This window comes from Panthera tigris, chromosome F2 (assembly GCF_018350195.1).
Source record: "Panthera tigris isolate Pti1 chromosome F2, P.tigris_Pti1_mat1.1, whole genome shotgun sequence".
NCBI classification, from domain to species: domain Eukaryota; kingdom Metazoa; phylum Chordata; class Mammalia; order Carnivora; family Felidae; genus Panthera; species Panthera tigris.
In genome coordinates, this window is record NC_056676.1 from 33,272,727 (window position 1) to 33,288,282 (window position 15,556).

Here is a 15,556-nt window from a genome sequence, read left to right on the forward strand (position 1 = left end):
CTCCCCTCGGTCGTGGGCTCCATTCACGCTTCCAGGGGCTTGGGGAGGGGGCGGAGGCCCGGCGCGCCAGCCGCCCCGAGTCCGGTGGGCGCCGCGCGCGCACCTGTTGTTTGCAGGCGCCCGCGCCCCTCCGCCCTGCTCTCGGCCGGCGGCGGCTGGAGCGGCCGCTGCACAGCGGGCCCGGCAGGTGGCCGCGGGCGGGGACGGACGAGCGGCCGCACCGCCGCGGCGTGGGGACGCGATGGCGGCGGCGGAGCCGGCGAGCTCGGGCCAGCAGGCGCCGCAGGGGCAGGGCCAGGGCCAGCGGCCGCAGCCACAGCCTTCCCAGGCGCAGCCTCCGCAGCAGCCGCCGCCGCCGCAGCTCGGGGGCGGCGGGGGCGGCAGCAGCAGGCACGAGAAGAGCCTGGGGCTGCTCACCACCAAGTTCGTGTCGCTGCTGCAGGAGGCCAAGGACGGCGTCCTGGATCTCAAAGCGGTGAGCGCGGGAGGCGGGGATGGGGGCGGACTAAGCTGCCCGCGGCCCCCGGAGAAGCCCACCCCCTTGAAGCGCGGGGTCGGGCGGCGCGGTGTGGGCGCGCCCCGCGGGGACCGGGCGACCCCCCAGAGCCAGGGCCATGTGGCCGGTGCCCAGGCCCACGACTCCAGGATGGGGGAGGGACGAGGGACCGGGTGGCCCCGACCGGCCGCACGACCAATGGGGCCCGGCGCAGCGCCGGGCTCTCGACAAAGAGCCCAGTACCTGGAGCGCGCCCGCGTGGCTTCTGCTGGCGCAGGAACCCGAGGGCGCCCGAGTGCCCTAGCTGCTCCGCGTCCACCTGTGGCAGAGGCGCAGGGGGGACCCTGGCACTCTGCCTGGAGACACCTGGGAATTGATTTTGCTGTTGGGAATTGGTGGTTTTCATAGGCTATTCTACTTGAGACGGTGTTCCCGTTGTTCAAAACAAAACAACCCGATTTTGCGGATGAAAGAAAAAAAAAGAACTTTCCACACTCATTCCGCGTTGAAAATAATAGTAATAAAGAAAAAAACCCTCTTCCTTGTACACTTCTTTTCATCATCCTGATGGGAGGGGGTATTTGATTTTAACTTAATTTGATATATGGTACAGATTTCTAAAAGTGAGATATGCCATCACACAAAAAGGGGATGTTTTATAGCTTTCCCTCAAAGAGGGGGAAGCGCTCAGTAAGCTCCCCTGTTTCTTGAGAATGTGTGCTTCCGTCGTGGACTACAGTTCACATTTTTCAAACAACAACATGCATCGAAAGCTGTTGGGTTAAACAAAATGACTTAACCGTTCCAAGCAGGATTTGGAAGGATTCCACAACGCTGAGGAGCAGGAGACTGTGATTACTTGAATTAAAATTCAACCAGTGCCCCAAGTTTAAGTAAGAACCAAAGCTTTGAAAGCAGAAATTACTAATGAGTCGTTAATCACTGCAGACATCTCCTAGCCATGTCCCCGATATCTGAAATCTGATTTTACCCTGATGATTGGTCCCAACAGCCAGAGGAGTGCAGGAGGGACCACCTCACCTGGCTTGAAAGAGTGACAGAGACCATCAAGGCTGTGCCTAGAGCAAGAGAAGGGGCATCTGAGAGCATTTTATAGTACTTCCTGAAGGTAGAGAGGAAGGAAGACTCAAGGGCCTTCCCCACTGTAGCCCAGAGGGTGCTGTTTTGTCTGAGAATGCCCATTTCTTTCCCTGAGCACAGTAGGTGTTCCTTAAGTGATTGGGGAATTGAATTATTCGGATTCCAATGAGGCATGGTAGGTGCGTTTTGCATTTGGGGAAGTAGTTTCTACTATCTTCTTTTTTGAAGTGTTATTGCTGGAATTTCCCAACTCTGGAAATTCCTTGTTTTTTCTACAGCCTCTTCCTCCCTTGCTTCCTCCCTGAAAGTACTTTATGGCATATATAGTATTTAGATTGTCAAGAACTAAAATGGACTTGGTTTAAAGGATTTCAGAGGAAGCCATGAGGTTATCAGAGTGCCAGACGTGCTACAAAACACGGCTTGTAAACTCGTTCAAAATCTAGACATTCAGTTGTATCATGAATTTACTGTGTAAATGGACTGTGCTTTCAGTAGAGGGAATCAGGGAACTTTGGGGTTTTCCAGATACAGCTGCACTCTGAGGGTTTAACTTTGAGGACTTTCTTTCTTTCTTTCTTTCTTTCTTTCTTTTTATTTTATTTTTTTTTAACATTTATTATTGAGAGACAGAGAGACACAGATGGTGAGCAGGGGATGGGCAGAAAGAGGGGGAGACACAGAATCTGAGTTAGGCTTCAGGCTCTGAGCTGTCACCACAGAGCCCCACACGGGGCTCGACACGGGGCTCGACACGGGGCTTGACATGGGGCTTGAACTCTCAAGCTGCGAGATCATGACCTGAGCCGAAGTCAGTCGCTCAACCAACTTAGCCACCCAGGCGCCCCAAACTTTGAGGGCTTCTTTCTCAACTCACCTGGCAAAATGATGGAACTTTGCATTTCTTGCTTTTAAATTCTTAAGACTTCCTCCTGTTTCATCTATGGCCATTGCATTGTTCTCCAGAAGTCACAGGAACAGTGAGTAGAGAGAGTGGAGTTTACATAACAACATTATTCCATTCATCCTGGAACTTTCCTTAAAAGTTTCAAAAGTTTTTGCAGTTACGTTTTGTCTCTTTATATCAGTGATTTTTTTTTTTTTTTTTTACTCCTAAGGTACACTTTGAGTATCATTCTTTTTTACATATACATGAAAAATATACATACTTCATTTATTTACATATATTTCTTTCAATTATTTTCATATATGTGTAAAATCTTACTCATGTAAAAATCTTGCAGTGAAATCTTTCCAGTGATGCTTCTTACTGTGAACCATGACATACATTATTGAAAAATAACATAATGCTCCATCTTGGTGATGCATTTCTTCTTCATAATATAACTGAGAACGTAGACCAATAAAGCAAATAAATTCTAATAAAGCTGTTCAAGTATAAGTTAACAATTAGAAGGGATTAGAAACACCTCGAAAGTGTTTTGAGAAATTTAATCATATCTCCTTCCCACACCACATAGTCTCGTTTATAAAAGTGGGTACAGTAGTCACATCTCTTTATTCCAGTGAGATGACACATTACCTCATGCTCCTCAAGCTTTATCTGGTTTGCCAGTTTATGCTGTTAATAGCTACCATTTATTGAGAGTTTGTTCCAGGCTTTTTACAGATCTTAACTAATTTTATCATCTTAACAACTTGGAAACTTGAGCCTAACTAACACCCCCATTTCACAGGTGAGAAAACTGACATGTTAAGTAGCTTGCCCAATATGAAGCAGAAAGTGACAGAGCTGAGATTTGAACGTAGACCATTTTTCTTACTATGCTATAATTCCTTTTAGTATTCCTTAAAACATAACAAAAAACTTCTCATTTAAGTTTTTCATCTGTGTAAGAACATGGAATGTTTCTTGTAACAAAACATGAGTTTTTGCATGATTATTTTTATCCCTTTACCCATGACAGAAGAGAGAGGTATTGAGCTATCACTTGAAAAATGAGGGTATTGATGGCGAATTCCACGTTATTTTACAAATTAAACTAGGGTTCTACTTCTCCAGAAGTAAGGATTTAAAGAACTGTTAAGATAGTCAGAACTGTCTGTCTATTGTTTTGGAAACTCCTATTAAATATAATTTCTAACTGAGTTTCTTTACTTGCCATTTTGGTACCGTCTTGAACTTTTTAAAGCATGATTAAGATGGCTTATCTCTTATAATTATGTTACAAATTGACTGCATGGTACCTAGGTTAAAATGATAAAGTATTTATGATGTTTCTTATCTCACAGGTCCCTGACTCATACCCATTTATGATTAGCTAATTAATATATGCCCTGGATGAAATAAATAATTTAACATAACATCTTACTTTGTGGCATAAAGCAAAGATTTGGTGTCACAGAATAAAGACAGAATTAGCCTGAGGAAAGATATATTAGTAGTACAGCCAGAACTTTAGTGCATGCTTAAAAATTCTCAGGACAGGTTCACTTCTAAGTGTATAGCCCAAAGATTTGGAAAGCAGGTCTTAAACAGATACTTCTATACCCCGTGTTCATAGCAGCATTATTCATAATAGCCGAAAGATAGAAGCAGTGCAAATGTCTATCAACAGATGAATAAACAAACAAAATGTGATATGTACACACAATGGAAGATTATTCAGCCTTCAAAAGGAAGGAAATTCCCAAACATGCTACAACATAGATGAACCTTGAAGACATGCCAGTTACAAAAAGGTAAATACTGTGTAATTCCTCTTATATGAAGTAACTAGAGTGGTCAAGTTCATAGAGACAGAAAATAAAAGATTGCCAGGAGCTAGGAGGAAGGGGAGAGAGGGACGTTTCATGGGTCAACACATTATGGGCTGAACTATGTTCTCAAAATCCATATGGTGAAGCCCTAATTCTCGTACCTCAGAATGTGACTGTATTTGGAGATAGGGCCTTTAAAGAGATGATGAAGTTAAAATGAAGTCATTGGGTTGGGGACTAATCCGATCAGAATGGTGTTCTTAGAAGAAAGGAAATTTGGACACACAGATGCCAGGATGCATGTCCACAGAGGGAAGCCTGTGAGAGGACACGATGAGAGGGTGGCCATCTGCCAAGAAGAGAGGCTGCATGAGAAACCAAACTTGCCAACAGCTTGATCCTGCACTTCTAGCCTCCAAAAGTGTCAGAAAATAAATTTCTGTTGTTTAAGCCACCCGGTCTGCAGTCCTTTGTTACGGCAGCCCCAGCAAACTAATGCTATGGATTTGGAGTTTGTCGGATGAGAAGAGTAGTGGGGTCTGGTTGCACATCAGTGTGAATATACTTAAAACTACTGAACTGCACACTTAAAAATGGTTAAGGTGATAAATTTTATACGACGTGTATTTTACCAGAATTAAAAAAAACATATAAAACAACAGCGATACTACGACATCCCTACTAGAATGGCAAAATAACACAAAACACTGAATACTGGTGTGAATGTGGGACAACAGGAACTCTCATTACTGGTGGGAATGTAAATGGTACAGACCCCTTGGAAGACCATTTGGCAGTTTTTAGGAAACTGAACATATTCCCATGCGATTCAGTAATCACACTACTTGGCATTTACCCAAATGAGTCGGAAACATGGGTCTGCCTGCATATGGATGTAGATACCAGGTTTCTTTATAATTGCCCAAACTTGGAAGTAACCAAGATGTCCTTTGGTAGGTGAATGGATAAATAAACTGGCATGTTCCGACAAAGAAATACTATTCAGTGTTTTTTTTGTTTGTTTGTTTTGTTTTTTAAAAAAAAAAGCTATCAAGCCATGAAAAGACATGGGAGAACTTTAAATATATATTACTTAGTGAGAGAAGCTGATATGAAAAGGCCACATACTATAAAATTCCAACTTTATAGCTTTCTGGAAAAGGCAAAACTATGGAGACAGGGAGAGATCAGTAGTTGCTGGAAGTTCTCGAGAGGGCAGAGCACAAGAGAATGTTTGGGGCAATGAAACTACTGTGTATGACACTGTAATGGTGGATATATGTCATTACATATTTGTTAAAACCCACAGAACGTGTAACACCAAGAATGAACCCTAATGTTAACTCTGGACTTTGAGTGATATGACATGTCAATGTAGACTCATCATTTTATTTTTTAATTTTTTCAACGTTTATTCATTTTTGAGAGACAGAGGCAGAGCACGAGTGGGGGATGAGCAGAGAGAGAGGGAGACACAGAATCTGAAGCAGGTTCCAGGCTCCCAGCTGTCCGCACAGAGCCCGACTTGGAGCTCAAACCTACAAATCTGAAGATCATGATTCGAGCTGAAGTCGGACGCTTAACCGACTGAGCCACCCAGGTGCCCCTAGATTCATCAATTTTAACAAATGTCTCTGGTGAGAGATAATGATAGTGGGGGAGGCTATGCCTGTGCGGTGGCAGGGGTCTATGGGGAACTCTGCTTTCTGCTCAGTTTTGCTGAGAACCTAAATCTCCTCTAAAAAAATAAAATTATTAAAAATGCACATAAAAAGGTGATCTGGATACATCTATTCCAATGACTAATTATTCAACATCACCCCAATATCAATAATCCTCATAACAAAAGTGTAAAGGAGATCTATCTCCATTTTGCTGATAGGAAAGTGAGGTGTGATGAGGTTAAGTGGCAATCGGTATCCATAGTATCTAAAGCCCCACGTTGGATGTAGAGCTTACTTTTAAAAAAGAAGAAGAAAGAAAAGGAAAAGAAAGAAGAAAAGTTTTGGAGTGCCTGGCTGGCTCAGGCAGTGGTGCATGCAACTCTTGATCTCGGTCGGGGTCATGAGTTCTAGCCCCACATTGGGCACAGAACTTTCTTAAAAAAAAAAGTATCCACAGAATTGACATATAAATGCCAGAATTGACACCCTGAACCACCGCGGTAAGCAAAACATGTACCCACCTCCAAAGTTTTGGTGTCATTTCAAAAACAACTTCATTCAGTACAAAAAAGAAGAAGAAGAAAAAAGAAAAAGAAGTCAGCCATCTCGCTTTTCCATCTCTGGACAGGATAAATAGGCTTGTATCCAAGACAGTAGTTCTGAGTTCTCGGACCCAGCAGTGTGTCCTTGGGCAAGCCTCATAAGCTGTATATCTTACTGAAATAGAATGTACAAACTGCATATAGTTGCCCCAAGGAGGAGGAAGTGATGTAGCCACCATAACTAGAGGCAGTGTCTTGTGTGAAAAGTACCAGGCAAGTTTTATTTTTGCACTAAGCTAACAGCCCCTCCCCCCCTTTGAAGAAAGGTGGGGGCCTGAAAGGGGTTATAACAGTATTTCTCAATGTGTAGATGGAATAGCCATCTACATTGGAATAGCCAATGTGTAGATGGTATTTCTCAATGTGTAGATGTATCAGACTCTCCTGGATCTTACTAAAAATACAGATTCTAATGTTGGACCTGAGAGATCGGGTTATGTAGGCTAGAGAAGGGGCCTAAGAATTTGCATTTTATTTAAAAAAAAAAATTTTTTTTAACGTTTATTTTTGAGACAGAGAGAGACAGAGCATGAACAGGGGAGGGGCAGAGAGAGAGGGAGACACAGAATCTGAAACAGACTCCAGGCTCTGAGCTGTCAGCACAGAGCCTGACGCGGGGCTCGAACTCACGGACCATGAGATCATGACCTGAGCCGAAGTTGGACGCCCAACCGACCAAGCCACCCAGGCGCCCCAGAATTTGCATTTTAAACAGATACCCCATGGGATTCTGATTCCTGCTGGCATTTGAGAGCCATGGAATGAATCCTGCTGCCTCTCTTTTTCCCATCCTATTCACAAATCAGAAATAGCTTCTAGTGTTAGGAGCTAAGATTGGTGAGTTCTGCATTTGGGAAAATGTGAGAAGTTGGGGATTGAAAAGGTCCCCCTTTCATATGCTCTGATATAGTTACTGCTCATATCTTTGAATTGCAACATAATATGTTGCTCTTAAATCTTACACTGCTAATTAAAGGGCCTAATTTCAAGTGGAAATTAAACAGTTTTGAGAATTATTCTATAATAGAATAAAGGAAAATCCACTTTTACAGTACAATTCTCGACTTTTAGGAAGAAGAGAATCCCAAGATTTTGAAAGTTTGCATTTAATGTTGAAAAAGAGCAAAATCAGCACAACTTTGGCCAAATCTCCATTACGTGTGTTCCAGGGGACTAAGCAACAAATGCAGTGATGCTCAAAAGGGTGAAAGGGCCTCAGTGAGTGGGGAAAGGTTCTTTCCTGGAGTGAAGAGCTTGTAGAGGCAGGAACATACACATTTGGGGAGCATTCTTAACAGGGTAGGAAGGAGTTTCCAGTTGACAGCCGCTGTTAACTGAGATTATATTAGCAGTGTCCTGGTGTGGTAGTTAGGCTTTCACTGATTTTATACCTCATTGTCTTTCTATAACTATGTTATTAAAAGTTTAAAAGGTAACTGTTAACTGACCAGAAACACACTTTGAACTGCTGGCACACTTTAAGGGGGGAAAATAACACAGAAAGCTTAACAAATCCATGAAAAGGTAACACCATGAAAGCATAATACACAAAATACATCAAATGAGTAATAACCTGTTTCTATAGTACATGTGAATGTATGCAATTCCTTTTTCTTTTTAATAGAGTTGTGTAGATGAAAAAGAATTCAGACAATTCTGGTGTTGACAAGAAACTTGCCAACAAAGGACTCAAAAAGTTGAAGGCAGACCGGCAAAAAAGAAAGAGAAAAGAAATTAGGGGTGAAAGTAGTAACTTTCAGATGAAGTCTACCTTAATATCAAGAGTACTAGGGGAGCCTGGGTGGCTCAGTCGGTTAAGCGTCTGACTTCGGCTCAAGTCATGATCTCACAGTCTGTGAGTTTGAGCCCCGCGTCAGGCCCTGTGCTGACAGCTCAGAGCCTGGAGCCTGTTTCAGATTCTGTGTCTCCCTCTCTCTCTGCCCCTCCCCTGTTCATGCTCTGTCTCTCTCTGTCTCAAAAATAAATAAACGTTACAAAAAAAAAAAAAAAAACTTAAAAAAAAAAAGAGTACTAAATGGTATAAGCCATTAGGAATCCTAGAAAAGAAGGAGTCAATAGGATCCAAATGGGGTGAATGTTTTGAGTAGGGAAATACATTTTTTATATCTATTTTTACTCTTCAGAACCTTTTTTTCATACTTCATTGTGCTTGACTATCTTCCCAAGTGTTAAAGTTAGTTCACAGGTAGGGGTGTTTTATTATGATATACCTTTCCAAGAACAAAGTTTCCTTATTACTTTAAGGGAGAAATTGGATCAATAATAGTGATAATAGCTAATACAACTGTAATGCCTACCATGTGCCAGGCACTCTTCTAAGTGTTTCAGATATGCTCATTTAATCCTTACAATAGTAACATCTTAGGGACGCCTGGGTGGCTCATTTGGTTAAGTGTCCAACTTCTGCTGAGGTCATGATCTCACGGTTCAGGAGTTTGAGTCCCATGTCAGGCTCTGTCCTGACAGCTCAGAGCCTGGAGCCTGCTTCAGATTCTGTGTCTCCCTCGCTCTCTGCCCCTCCCCCACTTGCCCTCTGTCTCTTTCTCAAAAATAAATAAGAAACAAAAAATTCATACAGGCCAGGAAATTGAGGCACAGAGAGGCTAAGTAACTTGCCTAGGGTCATAAAGTTAAAGCTGGGCCTGGGAGTGCCTGGGTGGCTCAAGTTGGTTGAGTGTGTGACACTTGACTTTGGCTCAGGTTGTGATTCCCCGGGGTCGGGGGATTGAGCCCCATGTCAGGCTCCGTGCTGAGCGTGGAGCTTGTTTAAGATATTCTCTCTCTCTCTCTCTCTCTCTCTCTCTCTCTCTCTCTCTCTCTCTCTCTCTCCTTCTCTCTCCCTCCCTCCCTCCCTCATCTCTCTCTTCCCCCTGAACCCTCCTCCCCCACTGGTGCTCTTTCTCTAAAAAAGAAATAAAGTCGGGCCAATCTCCGAGCATATTCCCTCACTTCTGTGCCTTACGTCAGCAGGAAGATATAAAATGTGCAGAGGCAAATCCAAACGGTAGAAGAGCAAATGCACACTTGATTTTGTTCTTGTTCTAAAAAGTTAATACTTATGAGAAAAGAATTTCCAAAGCAGTTGAAGACTTAGACGAGATCTAGAGTTTCCAATTTATAGATTCCAGAATTTCATCAGGCTTTTCCTACTTAAATAGATACTTTATCAAATACCTTCTTTTCTTCTTTTGAGTAATCTTTGGTGACTTGAGTAAAACAATAAAACTGAAGTTCCTTATTATTATTTTAAACATTTATTTATTTTGGGAGGGAGAGAGAGAGAGAGAGCAAGCAGGGGAGGAGCAGAGAGAGAGGGTGAGAGAATCTCAAGCAGGCTCTGCAGCTGTCAGCTCAGAGACTGATTCGGACTCGAACTCATGAACCATGAGATCATGACCTGAGCTGAAACCAGAAGTCAGACACTGAGCCACCCAGGCACCCCTGAAGTTCCTTTTTAAAAGTGTATGCAGAATTTATTCAAAGGTTCAAGCTTCCAGTTATAAAATAAATAAGACATGGGAATACAAAGTATAACATAGGGGATATAGTCACTAATATGTAACAACTTTGTATGGTGACAGGTGGTAGCTGGGTTTATCATGGTGATCAGAATGAATATAAATGTTGAGTCACTGAGTTGTACACTTGAAACTAATAAATTATTGTATGTCAACTATACTGCAATAAAAACAAATATAAGGGGTGCCTGGGTGGCTCAGTCAGTTAAGTGTCTGACTTCGGCTCCGGTCATGATCTCATGTTTTGTGAGTTTGAGTCCCGCATCGGGCTCTGTGCTGATAGTTCAGAGCCTGGAGCCTGCTTCAGATTCTGTGTCTCCCTCTCTCTCTCTGTCCCCACCCCCCCACTCATATTCTGTCTCTCTCTGTCTCCCAAAAACTGAATAAACATTAAAAAAATTAAAAAAAAAAATATATATATATATAAATAAAAATTAGAACAAATTTAAAGCTCAAGCAATTGAACTACTACGTATTTATCCAAAGGATAAAAAAAAATGCTGATTCAAAGGGGCACATGCACCCCAGTGTTTATAGCAGCGCTATGAACAATAGCCAAATTATGGAGACAGCCCAAATGTTCATCGACTGACAAATGGATAAAGAAGATGTGGTGTGTGTGTGCGTGTGTGTGTGTGTGTGTGTGTGTGTGTGTGTGTGTGGAGAGAGAGAAAGAGAAATACTACTCGGCAATCAAAAAGAATAAAATCTTGAATTTGCAACAACATGGATGGAACTAGAATATATTATGCCAGGCAAATTAAGTCAGTCAGAGAAAGATATATGATTTCACTCATGTGAAATTTAAGAAACAAAACATGAACACAGTTCAAGGAAAGGAAAAATAAGATAAAAACAGAGGGAGGCAAACCATATGAGACTGTTAAATACAGAGAACAAACTGAGGATTGCTGTAGGGATGTTGGGTGGGGGGATGGGCTAAATGGGTGATGGGGAACTCCCCTACAAGGGGAGGGCCCTTGTGATGAGCACTGGGTGTTATATATAAGTGATGAATCACTAAATTCTACTCCTGAAACCATTATAACACTATATGTTAATTAACTTGGATTTAAATAAAGTTAGACAAGATACTGGTATATGTATCAATATCATATTTATGGATGACAGTTTAAGGTAGTTGAAAGGACTGGAGATTTTTTAGGAGAAATTCCTTTGGGGCAGGATACTGAGTGGGAATTAAAATACTATGTGCTTAGTGCTGCTTCTTGAGGGAGGCTTTTGTATCCTTAAAGTAAGTTCTTTATTTTTGGTATTTCATTTCCTTATTGATTTAACATCCATCCCCTCCAGATCCATTGTACACAATGGCAGCCTCTTCCAGGAACTCTCCTTCTTGCCTCCACCTTAAGTAAGCTCTCTTTTATTCAGCCTCTTGTAACACTTTATCTCTACTGTATGGGGCTGTTCAATTTTTAGACCTCATTCTCTAGCACAAGGTGTTACCCACAGCCTTAGATACCTACACAGTTCTTGTGTTACAAGTACCAGTGGCGCTTTGCTTATTCAGTGCAATTTTTACAGCTTGGGAATTTTGATGGCACACCGCACTTATTTAAACTCTTGAAATTATAGAGCCCGTTTGAAAAATTCTGCCACAAACTTATTTCATGAATATGTAATTAATGCCAAATTCCATTTGGTTATCCATTAGCTTTCTGAATCTGTATCCTATCAAATGGGGAAAATGGTAACTACTTTGCAAAATGGTGTGAGCCTTAAATTAGGTAACATCTTCAGAAGATCCTCTTACACAGTTATCCCATTACTGGCTTAATCAATGGTCTTAACTGTGGGTCGAAATCAAACATTCTACATGTTAATTACCTCTGGCAGTATATGAAATTAGCTAATAATTTCATATCCCACACCTTATAGGATAGACCAACAGAAAATCCATGTGGCACAGTTGAAAGGCAGTTCACTCAGTTTTTAAAATTTCTTAAAAATATTTTATGGGCACTCTGGGTGGTGTATCACTTGAGTTCTTTTCACCTCATTGTTGGCATCCCATCATCTGTATGTGTCTGTGCATGTGCATTTATATGCGCAATTCGTTATCGAATTGGTTTTATATAGTATTTCCATAGCACCTTCTTTACTTTTGGATTCTGGCCCAATTTCGTGTAGTGTTAGTTTCTGAAACACAGTAGCTAAAACACTGAGTACACATGTATTGACGGTTATGGGCCGGGAAGAGAGTCAAGTACCTGCTTTGCAGATGGAGAACCTGAAAGACAGGATGTTTCCCATAGTTATTGTTTTTATGTTAGTGCTTTTGAATGCAACATCATGCTCCATCAGGAGAACATTCTTGAACAAATGAGCTGCAACTAATCTTAACTCAAATAAACCTACCACATAATCTCTCCCTCCCAGAGTTAACACAGGGTCTTAGTGGACTCATTTGTTAAGGTGAAGGGGTGGGGCCAGGAAATTCTTTAAGCTCTTTTTAGCACTTATATGCGATCTCAGCTGTCCTGATTTAGCTTGCCCACCTCTTAATGGTATCACAAGCTTTAATTTTTTTCCATGTATTGATACCAAACTGTTTACAACTGGTGACATATTTTTAAATTTCTTTTTAAACATTTATTTATTTTTGAGAGAGAGAGAGACAGACAGAATGAATGGGGGAGGGGCAGAGAGAAGGGGAGACCCAGAATCCCAAGCAGGCTCCAGCCTCAGAGCTGTCAGCACAGAGCCGGACATGGGACTCAAACCCACGAACTGTGAGATCATGACCTGAGCCAAAGTCGTATGCTTAATCAACTGAGCCACCCAGGTACCCCAGTGGTGACATTTTTAGAAAAAGATTTAGTATTTGGAGGGGAGATGTATTTCTTTCAGAGGATTATGTTATTTTTCTCTCAACTTGAGTTGGTTTGGTACAAATAGATGCTTCCTTTATGTTTTATAGGTCAGATCTATAATAGCAAATGTAACCTTCTTAAGTACATTTGATGCATGCACATGTGCATGTCTTCAATAGCTAATTGCCAACATGGGATGAGGATGTACTCTTATTGCACGTGGGTCTCACTTTAAATTCACCACCACTAACTTCAAAAGTAGTGATGGGTCCAGCATTCCTTTTACACTACTTACTCTCTTACTCTCCTAGATGAATATTTTACACTTTCTCCTTTTTTCTAAACCATTAAATGCCCCCTCCTCCCTTTCTCCCCCACCCCCCTCCCTCCACTAGCCTCCACTTAGGAAAAAATAGAAAGCAAACAGGAGGAAATGTCTAGTCTCTCTTCCTATCATGTCTATTATCGTACCTACATCTGCGCTGGTCACTCGGCTGGACTTCAATTATTAATACGCCTCATTATTATCTAAGGCTATTCCTCAGCCTGATTCACATTCCCCTGTGCCTACCGGCAGCTGTCCCTTCTCTCCTGCATGGTTAATTATCCCTCTTCCTCCATTACCGGGCAGTTCTTATCAGCACAACTCACATGTTGAATTAGCTCCCATCTTTAAAAGAAAAGAGAAAGGAAGGGGAAAAACTTCCTGGCCGGACCCGACAACTCCCTGCTGCTACTGCCCCATTGTTCTATTCTGTTCCTCTTTGCAGCAGAACTCTTCAAAAGAGTTGTCCGCTCTAGCTTTCTTTCCACTCTGGTGGAATTTCTCCGTTAAGTCTTTGACTCCATTACTCTGCCAAGACAGCTCTGACCAAGGTCACCAGTGACCTTGCCAAAGTCAAATCCGTGATCAGGTCTCATGCTCATCTGACTCACCCTGACAGCAGTACTTGACATGGTCACTCTTACTTATACTCTTCCCTTGGCCTCCAAGACCCCACTCTTCCTACTTCTCTGTCTTCAGTGGCAAGTTGCTCCTCCCTTCCCAGATCTTAAACACTGGAGTGTGCTGGGCTAAGCCTTTAGACGTCTTCTCTTTCTGTGCTTACCTGCTAGGTGAATCCAGTGGGTTCCATCCCTATGACCTAAAATGTCTATTTACTGATGACTACTGAATTTGTATCTCTAGCTTGGACTTGTCCTACCCCACACTCTCGTGTCCAGTGGTCTTCCGAACTACTCCCCTTGGAGGTCAAATTGTTCAAAGCCAAGTTCCTGAGCCAAAGGAGGAAACCAATAGGTTTCCTCAAACCTGTTCTCCTGCAGTCTTCCTCATGGCGAGTTGCTCATGTCATAAACTGTGGAGTTACCCTTAACTCTGCTCTCAGATCTACTACCTGCTATATCTTCAAAATATATTCTGAATCTCAGCATTTCTCACAACGCCCACAGCTGCCTCCTTCATCCAAGCAGCTAACCATCTCTTGAATGGATTATTGCCATTGCCTTCTCGCTGGCCTCTTTTTTTCTACCCAGAACAGCCAGAATGAACCTGTTCTATGCTAAAGCATAGCACCAAATCACCATGTGCTCGGAGCCTTCCAGTAGCTTTCCATTTCACTGGGAGTAAGAGCGGAAGTCTTTACGATGGCCTGCAAGACCCCAGTGATCTGGCCCCTTGGCATATGGTGTTACTGTCTTTATCTCTCTCACTTCCCTTCCCACCCTCCCTCCCATCTTCTCTCCCTTCTTTCCTTTTCCCCCTTTTCTCTCACTCTTCTCCCTCTCACTCACTGTTCTGGCCATACTGACTTCCTATCTTTCCCTGAAGGAAGTAAGCATATTCCCACTTCAGAGCCTTTCTTTGTTCTTGCTGCTGCTTGTCAGATGTTCTGACTGCTGCTTGTCAGCAGTCACTTTCTCCATTCAATTCAAATGCTTCCTTATTCAGGGAGCTTTAAAATTCTGTTAAATATAGTCCCTACATGCATTCCTCCTAACATAATTATTTGTTTATTATTACCTTCTTTCCCTTCTTTGAAGGCAGGGACTTTGTTCTGTTACTACTCTATCCGTGAGACACAGAACCAGCTTGGCACATCACAGGTGCTAAACGAATGAAGGTGGTGGTTGTGATTCATTTTTATGATTTTTATGATTTTATGATTCCATTAAGTACGATGTCTTGAATTACTTCATAAAACTATAAGAATTCATACAATTTTTCAAAATACTACATACAACGTGATAGGTCAAGATACACAAAAACTCTAAATCACCTCCATGATCCCCTGCTTCAATCTGTATCTGATGATGAGGCTACTATTACTTACCAGCATTGAAGTATTAATTATGCAGCAGACATTGTGCTTAGATTATCTAGTTGAGTCTCTACAATTCAGGTATGTTATTACTCCATTTTACAAAAAGGGAAATGAGGCTTAATGAGTTTGAGACCAGCTGAAGATGGGAAGTGTCAGCACTGAGACTGGATCTCTGTGTGCCTAATTCCAGAACCTAACATCCAAAGGAGATGGGGCTGCTAAATAAAAGCCTCCAGGAGATCCCCCCCTTTTTTTTTTCTTCCAATGTTTATTTT

General features: G+C 42.2%; 1 protein-coding gene across 2 annotated transcripts in view; it reads left to right on the top strand.

The window, feature by feature from the left end:
- The window catches only part of E2F5 (E2F transcription factor 5), a 27,539-nt gene continuing 11,983 nt past the window's right edge, over window positions 1-15,556 (top strand). For both annotated transcript variants that reach the window (XM_042973243.1, XM_042973244.1), the window contains exon 1: window positions 1-475. In XM_042973243.1, coding sequence (XP_042829177.1) covers window positions 242-475 — 234 coding nt within the window. In that variant the 5' untranslated portion in view covers window positions 1-241. The remainder of the gene's footprint in view (window positions 476-15,556) is intronic.